Source organism: Pteropus vampyrus, unplaced genomic scaffold, assembly GCF_000151845.1.
Source record: "Pteropus vampyrus isolate Shadow unplaced genomic scaffold, Pvam_2.0 Scaffold95, whole genome shotgun sequence".
NCBI classification, from domain to species: Eukaryota; Metazoa; Chordata; class Mammalia; order Chiroptera; family Pteropodidae; genus Pteropus; species Pteropus vampyrus.
The window spans coordinates 1137088-1147014 of NW_011888876.1; the positions used below are offsets into that span (position 1 = coordinate 1137088).

General features: G+C 52.5%; 1 protein-coding gene across 5 annotated transcripts in view; it reads right to left on the minus strand.

Annotated features, from left to right (window-relative positions):
- Positions 1-6: 6 nt before the first annotated feature.
- The window catches only part of TBC1D13 (TBC1 domain family member 13), a 15146-nt gene continuing 5225 nt past the window's right edge, over positions 7-9927 (minus strand). For 4 of the 5 annotated variants that reach the window (XM_023532988.1, XM_011364161.2, XM_011364160.2 and 1 more), the window contains 7 exons: positions 8540-8622; positions 6557-6716; positions 3472-3682; positions 2746-2909; positions 1712-1872; positions 1463-1520; positions 7-593 (listed from right to left, as the gene is read on the minus strand). In XM_023532988.1, coding sequence (XP_023388756.1) covers positions 528-593; positions 1463-1520; positions 1712-1872; positions 2746-2909; positions 3472-3682; positions 6557-6716; positions 8540-8622 — 903 coding nt within the window. In that variant the 3' untranslated portion in view covers positions 7-527. Of the gene's footprint in view, positions 594-1462; positions 1521-1711; positions 1873-2745; positions 2910-3471; positions 3683-6556; positions 6717-8539; positions 8623-9487; positions 9588-9726; positions 9861-9927 lie in introns of those variants that run through there. The other variant, XM_011364162.2, reaches the window with a different exon arrangement.

Here is a 9927-nt window from a genome sequence, read left to right on the forward strand (position 1 = left end):
ACGAACACCTGGGGGACAGAGAGACACACACGCCAACCCACAACTACGTGACTACAGACACACGTACACACTCAGTGAGAGAGGGACAGAGGGTGTGACCTGGGCCTGGCGGCTCCTTAGCTCCCTCACAGTGTCACTTTCTCCATGGGGAAACCTAAGCACCGACCCCAGAAGTGGTTTCTGACTCAACTGCCAACCAGAGCAGTAACGGGGAAGGGAGTGGCAGAGCACAGAGGGACCTCTGCTGGCTCCGAGTGCCCCCAGTCTACCCCAGCCCCAGAAAAATGCCTTCAGGAGTTCCAGCCTTGCTCGGTAGGCTGGGCAGAGGGTCCCAGGGCTGAAGAGTAGAGAAGGAGCCAGAGCTTGGTGGCCAGGAAGGAGCATGGCACAGTGGGAGCGGCCTGGGGGGAGGGGGCCAGTCCTGCAGCTTCCCCTTGGCCTGGAACCCCACAGGCTTCTGCGTGTCCTGGAGGCCGGGGCACAGGGACCGGTGGCTTCTCTCCCAAACCTGGGTTCCTGCAGACAGGCTACTTTGAGTCTTGCAGCTCCTTGGCTTTCTGCAGGATCTGGCAGACATCTGTGATGGGGTAATCCTGGGCATGGGAAAGGCCAGCGATACGCCTCTGCAGGCAGTTCACCCTTCGCCACCTCTGCCACACCTGTGCCCTTCCCACTGGGACCTGTCATTACACTGGACCCTGGGCCCCAGGGGCAGGGACCACAGGCTACCAGATACTGCCATTCTGCCCCAATGCCCACACGTAGCTAACGCAACATACTGTAGCACTAATGTAACCCACCCGCCAGCACCACCCAAAGGGTCTCGTGGCCCTTCCTAAGGAACACCCTGCGTTGCTCCTCCCAGCCTGGCACTGGGCTGCACACTGTCCATACATTAGCTTACCGGGACACCTCAAAAGCCTGATGAGGGTGTTACTGTGATTATATCTATTTTACAGATCTAGTCAATAGTTACTGAAAACCACCCCCAGGCCAGGTGTTGCTGAAGGAACTGAGGTCTAGAGACGTTATCACTTGGCTCAGGTCACATGACTTACACAGCAGAACAAGGATGTGAACCCAATGAATGCCATGCTGTCCGACCCTTGAGCCCATGTTCTTAGCCACTAAGGCCCACTCTCCTGCCCCAGGTCTGAGCATGGCTACCGACGAGTGTTGCCACACATGGGGTGCTATGCGTCCGGGGTATGATTAATTTATAGAGTGCTAAATTCAGAGGCCAAGTCATTAACTCAAGGCCGCACCACACCTCAAGGTCAGTGGCAAAGCCAGGATTCAAACTCAGACCCAAAGCCAGATCTGCTTCAGGGGTCTCTTAAGCCCTGCTATATTCTACTACTGCTCCTGACTCCAGCCTGTCACAGCGGCTGGCATGGGGTGGGTGCCTGGTGAGCATCTGCCTTATGGCTAAGACTGAGCTTGGCCCTCCAAACTCTGTTACCTGCAGGAGCCGCATGTTTGTGGTGAAGTCCCCTTCCAGCAACTGCTCCCGGATCAGTCTAAGGAAAACAAGCAGGAAAAGCACTGGGCCCCTGAGCCACTCTGAATACAGGCCCAGCCAGGCCCCTTCCCACTCCTCCCTCATCTCCCGCAGCACGCGAGGTTTGACACCCACCCGGGGATCCCAGAGGCTCCCCGTAGCCTAGTGAGGGCAGCCCCGGCTCAGCCCACTGCTCACGGCCACACTCACATGAGCATGGCACAGCAGACGAGGAGCAGGAAGTCAAAGCGGTTGTCATCAGCGAAGAGGGAGTCCCAGATACGGATGACGTCAGGCAGCAAGAACTCCTGGGACAGCAGCAGCATCAGCCAGCGGAAGGCGAAAAACTGGGGCTTGATGTTCTGCTCTTGCTGGGGAGACAGAGGCGTGGGAAAGGTGCAAGAATCAGTGCTGGCTGGTTGCCATGTGACACCACACAGCCTTGAGATGTGAATGTACACCAGCAGCAGGGCCCAGGACCTAGCCCAGCAGGCAGCAGGCCGGGTGCGAACGCCAGGCACACTCGGCGGGATGACACTGGGCTGCCTAGAAAGCCTCACTCAGTTAAAGGGGCAGCTAAATTTTTATATAGGCTCCCTAGATTTATAAATGAGAGCAGAGTCTTTTAAAACACTGTACATATTACAGATAGACAGAAAGACCATTAACTGGGCACATACTGTAAGCCTGGCCTTGTGCTTAGCATGATAAATATATTATCTCACTTATTCACTCCACACGACAACCCCACAAGGCAATTATTCCCAAGAGAGATGAGCCCTCTGGCCAGCCACAGTGCATGTTAACTAAAAAAGCATATTACAAAACAGCAAAGACATAATTCTGTATTCATTAAAAAGATACGTTTATATGTATTTTCTTGTTCCCAAAACTGTTTCTATTTTTTTTTTTACTGAGCTGTTTTCTGAAATAAACATGAACTACCATAATAATTTTTAAAAATTGTTTTTAACTTTTAAAAATGAAGTTCATCCTTTTCTTAGAGAATGAACAGGCTAAACTAATTCGGCCCATGGTAAATGCTTTGCACTGTACCTGGCACACAACGAGCACCATATCAATCCCTTTCACTGCCAATCTGCCCAGACTCCCAGCATCGCCGCCTGGTCTCCCAGTCCTGCCTCAAGCCAGAGCTCACTCTGGGCCTGGCATGATCAGGAAGTCTGCTGTCCTCTGCCCCTTTCCATCTGTCTGCCCTGGCCCACGTGATCCTGGGTCCTCACCAGTTTCAGGTAGAGTTCCATGTCCTTATCCTTCAAGGTGGAGTACACCTTTTCCATCTTGTAGGTGATGCCACACTGCGAGTCATCCAGGCTCTTGATGAAGTTGTCCCGGATTTCGGCCATGAGGTTGGTGAAGCAGAAGAAGGTGTCTGCCTCGGCGTGCTCTGGGCGAGATGAGCAGGGTGACCGCAGCGGCAACGGAGCCGGTGCCTTCCCAAGCCCACCCCATCTCTCACTGACCTGAGCTCTTCCCCTCACCTCTAAGCCTCACCAAGTCACCACCCCTCCACGGTCAGGCTCAGTGCCTTCTGTCCTTGACCACTCTCCACCCCAGACTAAGGCCATTGCTTCTTTGTCCTCACAGCTTCTGGCAACACTATACATTCGCTCAGCAACTGACTACACGCTCTTCTGATGACATTTTCCAAATCACTGTTTATTTAAATTCCGTCATTCGGTTTCCTATATATACATCTCATCTCCACTACCAGAAATTCAGTTGCAAATATCAAGAGGTCAGCAAACTTCCAACATTCCAGAAAGTCCGAGCTGGAGAGGACCTCAGAGAGGATCCAGAACCACCTACTTATCCGATGGAAGGAAAATGGAGGCCCAGAGAGGGACATGAGTGGCACAGCCTGATGGAGCCCATCGGGCCGGCTTTCCTCAGTCCATTTTGCTCTGGAGTCAGCAACAAGGAATGCGGGCAGCCAAGAGCCCTTTTACCTTTCCACTCGCTGTCGGGGTCGGTGGCGAAGGTGTAGTAGAGGGGCCCCACGATCTCATTCATGCCCTGCACGTACGCGATGCCAGGGTTGAGCTTGGCGTAGATGAACAGGATCCGCTCCACCACCTCCCAGTGGGCCTCACAGCCGCTGGGCGGCACCTCGTACTCACTCAGGGGTGCCGGCGCCGAGCTCTTGTGTGGGGAGCTCATCTGGGCAGAAAAGGAGGAGCCTGCTAAGCCGACAGGGGCGTCACGGACACGTTCTCATCAGAAAAGTCTACCGTTAAACCTAAGCTACAGTTCCAGCCCACCAGAAATACAGAGCATACAGGAAGGTGTTCACCACCAGAAGGAAACGAACAGACACGTCCAGAGTGGGGGACATTCTACCAGACAGCTGAACTAAAACCTAAACTACGGTGCTAAAAGCCAGAACAGTGCTTCCCTCTGAGGAGAGGGGTTTGGCTGGGCAGGGACATGAAGGAACTTTCTGGATGACAGAAACGTTCCAGGTCTTGACTTGGTTGACAGTTACAGATATACACATGATACGTACGCAAGAAAAAGTTCACCTAGTTGTATACTTAAGATTTGTGCATGTTACTGCATGTAAGTTATATTTCAATTGAGAAAACAAAACTTTAAATATGTCAAAAACAGACAACTGGCCGAGACTCTTCAAAAAGTCAAATGTGGGGGCTCGGGGAGAGCGGAGGCCTGCTCCAGATCGAGAAACGTAACATCCCAATGCAACTCGTAAACCTTGACTGGGTCCTGGTTTGGAAGTAAAAAAACAAAAAAACTCTTAGCACAACTGAGGACACCTGACTAGATGTTAGGTGTTATGCTGTCATGGTCAACCTTCCCAGATGAACTCGCGGTAAGGAGGAGGATGTCCTTATTCTCAGGAGATGCCTGCTGGAGTATTTGGGGGTGAAGGGTCAGAACATCTGCAGCTTTCTATCTATATGCAATACACACAAATATGGCAAAATGTTAACAACTGTTGGATTTAGGTGGAAAGTATATAGATGTGCAACGTACTCTTCTTTCAACTTTTTGAATGTTTCAAAACTTTTATAAGAAAAAGTTGGGAGAGAGAGATGATGATGATCCCCGCTAAAAATTGACATAATAGAGCAGCGGTCCCCAACACCAGCTGCCCATCAGGATCTTCGGGAGCTTTGCAAAGATTCGGGTTACCTGTACGAGGCAGTGATGAGCAAGCCCAGACAGAGACAGTGTAGGAAACGATCCTGGAAGTGCAGGGACCTGGGGACATTCAAGTCCCTTTCCTATTACGTGAACATGTGTACACCCACACACACATGCACATCGCTGACACTGACTGAGAGCTTTCTACATGCAAGACAGTGCTCTGCGAGTACGCGTCCACCTCATGCTCTGAGCAGTCCTAAGTATTCTCTCAACATCGTTTTCAAGATAAGGACACCAAGGCTCAGAAAAGTTAGTTCGCTCATCATGTCTCACATTTAGTGGTGGCACTGGAATTTGGACTCAGACTGGCTGACTCCAGAACCTGAGGTCTGGGCCTCAAAAAACTCCCAGTGCTTTCCAGCTTTCCAAGAATCTACACAGCCATGACCTCGTTTCATCCTCTTGGCAATTCAAAACCCAGGCAGGATGAATTACGCCCAGTTTACAGAAGAGACTACTCTGGCCCAGGAAGGTGAGCCTGGTATTTCTTGATCAGGGTCAATCAGATGGTCACCTTTAACTCGAACTGCCCCACCACAGATCCAGAGGTCTAGAGATGAAGCTCCTGTCAGGTACTCCGCCTGCAGGACAAGGTCCGAACCTAAAATGGGTAAGAGCTCAGTTCTCAGCACCCAATGACTTTAGTGAAATAAATGACAGAAGCCAGGTCCCCACCTGGCCCTGCGGCCAGGACATCAGTAGCCAAGTAAGAGGGTCGCCCACACGGCAAGCCCTGCAGTCATTTAGTCAAGCATTCTGCACCTCCCAGCACACCCAGTGCTGCTGCAGGCACATGGAACGCTGCGATCAGCCATAACTGCCCATCGCCCTGTAGCAGAAAATGGCTTCTCCCCTAAAGACACAAAGCCCTGGTCAGTCATTCCACTTGGGGGGGAAAGGCTTCTGCAGTAAGTATCTCTCTCTAGCTTGTTAGAAGTTACAGAGAAGGACTTTTCCGTTGTTGGGGGTAGTGAAGAGTGTCAAGGAAGAAGTCAGAGTTCCAAGTACCAAAGCAGTAGGTTTAAGTTAAACAACTCTCAGAGTTATAAGAACTTACAGAAGTCTGGGTTCAGCATGACTTGGCCAGCACAAGTCCTACCAATTCTACTTCCTCAGTCGCAGATCTATCCCACTCCATCCAGCCCCAGCCCCCACCTGCCCTTGCCTGGGCAGCGTGGCCACCTCCCAGGCACCCTGTCCACCTCTACCCCTGCCCCTTCCGATCAAAACTGCCCCCAGCGATCTTCTACAAGAGCAGACCTGAATCACATCACTGCCCTGCTCCAAATGCTGCAAGGGCTTCCCAGCCTCAGGATACAGGCCCCGGGTGGCCTCGCCACCACCACCCTTTCCAGCACCCTCCAGCGCCCTTCTCTCGCCCTTGCCCTCTGCCTCTAGCCTCAGTGGACTCCGCTATTCCTTCACACGCCGCACTCTCTCCTGCCCGAGGACTTCCACACAGGACCTTCTCCCCACCTGGAATGTTCTTTCCTAGTTCTCTGAGCCTCCGTTTAAATGTCACTTCCTCAGGGAAGTCTTCCCTGATATCCAGACCAGGTCAGCTCCGCACCCCATCATCACTCCCATCACACATGCAATTACTTTTTAAAGAGCCATCTCCACCACGAGACTAGCAGTGTAGCTCCTTTGCTGCAGAGCAGAGACCTCCCCAGGCACCCACCACACCCAGCCTTTGGCTTCGACTCTCAGAAAGAGCCCTGGCAGGGGTGGAACCTGGCAGGACCAAGGTTGCCTTGGGTGACTGAGAGGGCAGATGGCCGTGAGCCCAGTGGCCAGTGGTCCAAGGGAAAAAGGAAGGAAATGGTTGTCGCGGGCAGTCCCTGGGCATCCCCCGTCGCCTCTCACATTTGTGACCCCGCTCCGGTTCCGGGCCACTGTCTGGGATTTCAGCGTGGTCTGTTCCACCCGCTTACGAAGGGTCTCAAACTCATTCTGGGGGTCCAGGATGAGGAGGCATGGGTACTCAGTGGCCCTCTGGAAGAAGGATATGTCTGGGTACAACCTCCTGGCAAGAGGGAACAGGAGAGAGTACATTACTCAGGATGCAGATGGTAAGCATTCCGGCGGCCCCCTCCTGCCTGGTGCCCCGGTACCCCAAAAGCCATTTTTTTAAATTAATAACTTCTTACTTAAAAAACAATATAGTTTTTAAGAAGCAATATAGTCATTATATATGTATACATACCTATATCCCACATTCTCATTTGTATATGAGGATGGATTCACGCACATGTATACTTTTAAGTGTCCTTATGATCTTGTGATCCAACACTTTTCTTAAACCACAAACATCTTTCCATGTCAAAAAATATCTAATATGTATCAGAGTGTGAAGTGTAGTGTGGTACAAAATGGTAAAAGAGGTTTGGTTGTTATACATTGTACAACAGAATATTACACGGCTGACATGGGAAAATGTCCAAGACAGAGTAAGAGGAAAAGCAAGCTGAAGACAATCTTTAGAATATGATCACGTTTTGAAAATATATGTACTGTAGGACGTGCACATTTTTCAGACGTCTACATAGCACACCGCAAACACTAAACATGCTACTGTCACTACCAGTGTAAGACAAAATCTGTTTCTCCAGAACTGGGTTCCAGACATGGTTCTGGACTTAAACAGAGCCATTAAATGCCCTCGTGGACCGAGGCTGCCCCAACACTAGCCTGAGAACGAAGGAGGCAAGAGCCCCCTTCTGTGTCCTGGCTGGGCCACCCTGGGCTGGGGACCCACCTGAGGCCATGTGAAGATGCGCCTGGGCACAAGGACTACAGGCAGAGGGGCGCACCCAGGGCAGTGAGTGGCTGGAAACACAGTTAACAACTGGGGAAGGCAGAACTGAAACCAGGCAGACGGACTCCTGAACTCAAGCTCTAACCACTCGGCGCCATTGCAGACGAGGCCTCCCTTCTAGCTCCTCGCTGACCTGCGGGGGAGTCCACCTGCTGCCACCCACCAACCCAACAGGATGGCAGAGCCAGCATGTCCACATTTCTTTATCGAGTGGAAAAGCATGCATATATACAGACTGTAGCTCACAATTAAAAAACAAACACCACATATCTGACCCTGGCACTCCTGTGCTTAAAATCTTTGCATGACTGCCCCGTGTCCTTGGGATCAAGTCCAAGGTTCAATCCCTATCTCCCTCTAGTGTGGTTCCAACCGCACTGGCCTTCACACTGCTCTTTGAACAAGCCTCGCTCCACGGGCTCCCAGGGCCCCCGCATGGGCAGATCCCACCGCCGCAGCCTCTCCCTCCCTCTTCTCCCAGGCCTGACTCCTCAGACCTCAGCTGAAACACTGCTTCCTCGGGCAAGGTGTCCTGCGAGCCCTGAAGCACCCTGAATTCCTCCTTCAGAACATTTACCAAAATGATAATTACACGGATCTAATCTGTTGAATGTCTGTCTTCCCATCTTCCTCCCACAGGTGCCAGGCCCCTTTGGGAAGGGACCGTGTCTACACAGTGCTCAACCCTGAGCTTGGCATTGAGACTGCCACGTAGCAGGGGCTCAATATCTGTCGAAGGGATGATCAGATGAATCTGTAAATGCCTGGGGCACAAATGAAACTAAGGCAGGGACCAAGAGCGGGGCATGGGCAAACACCGCCCCTCACCCCACACACTCACTGCGCTCAGCAGCCCCCTTCTCAGGCCCAGCATCACTTGGGTCTGGACCTAACCACGCAGTCAACACACCAATAGCTCCTCTGCTCCCCTATGCCCCACCCACCGTGGGCCTGGGCTGGAAAGGAAAAGGACAGAACCGGGAGCCCCCAGAAGTCTCATGGGCCGGCTCCCAGCCCAGCGCCCCACTTACCTGACATCTTTGTCGATCTGCAGCAGCACCTCGTTGTCCCTGAAATATGTGTTCCATCGGCTGTCAGGGTTAGGGTTGAGGGGCTGTGTGTTGAGAAAAGAAACTGCTGTCCTAGGCCCGGCTAGGGTCCCAGGGACAGATTCCAGGGTGGAGGCCTGAGCAGCGGCCTCACACCAACACTGCCACCAGAGGACCAGCTGTGGCTCTGAGACAGCCTGCAAGCTACGGGAGCAGCAGCACAGGGCTCCCTCTGCCTTTCGAACTCCACGGCTGACAGCCAAGCCCTGCCATCTGCTCTGAGTACATCCCTGCTTGGCAGGACTCCTCTGTCCACTGCTGTGGCTCCAGAATGCTACATGTAACAGGCGCTCACTAAATGCTTGTTGAACGAATGGACAAATGAACGAACGGATGAATGAATGCTGTATCATGACATCTCTTCAAATCTAATTCATCAATGCTTTGAGTCACCAATTGCAATTCTTGGAGGATGGGCCTGGGTCTGATCCATCTCCACTTTCTACACTGCAAAGCACACAGGGCAGAGCTCAGTCCTGGAGGATGGAATGGGGCTTCCTCCGGGCCACAGAAAGGCAGTTTATCCTCACTCCAAGCATGCTCCAACTTTCTTCAACAATTAAGTCATAGAACCTTCCTCAAGGAATAGGGATGAGGAAAGAAGACAAAGCATGAGGAGGGCCTGGCTCAGCGCTGCACAGCATTCCCCGAGTCCCAGCCATCACTTATATTCTTGACCAGGCCCAGGGCCTGGGAAGACAAGGGGAGAGACAAGGGCCTTCAGCCAAATGAATGAAGGAGGTACTGGAAAGGCCAGAGGGGACTGAAAGCAGCTACACCTATCCTCTGGGGCAGAAAGACCTTGCCCACCCCAAAGCCACACCCCTCCCCACTCTGTAGCCTCACTTCCCTCTGCTGACCCCTACTCACATGGTCCTCAAAGGTCACATCCTCCCTGGACACACCCATGTTGGCCTTGGCAATGCCAGGCTGGATAATCATTTCCCTCAGGAACTGAGAATATAGCTCCCTGCAGGAGAGAAGAGCAGGGAGGCGTTGCCCAGGAACCCCAGACCAGACGAGCACCAACAGGAGGCAGGACAGGCTCAGCACCACGGTCCTGTCTGACACAAAGGCCCTCCCGTCAATCCCCATTCTCTGGGTCTCACCTCTGCTTGGCAAGGATGGAGGTCCATGAGGATCTCTCCAAGGGGAGGTAGTTCAAGAGAATCTGCAGAGAGAGAGGGGCAAAGCTCTGGTGACTCACCCAGCCCAACCCTGGCCAGTAGGCAGAGGCTGACAGGCCTCAAGGAAAACATCTGATGATGCCCAGAAAAGACAAGATGGCTGAAGCCCAGGAACGCAGGCAT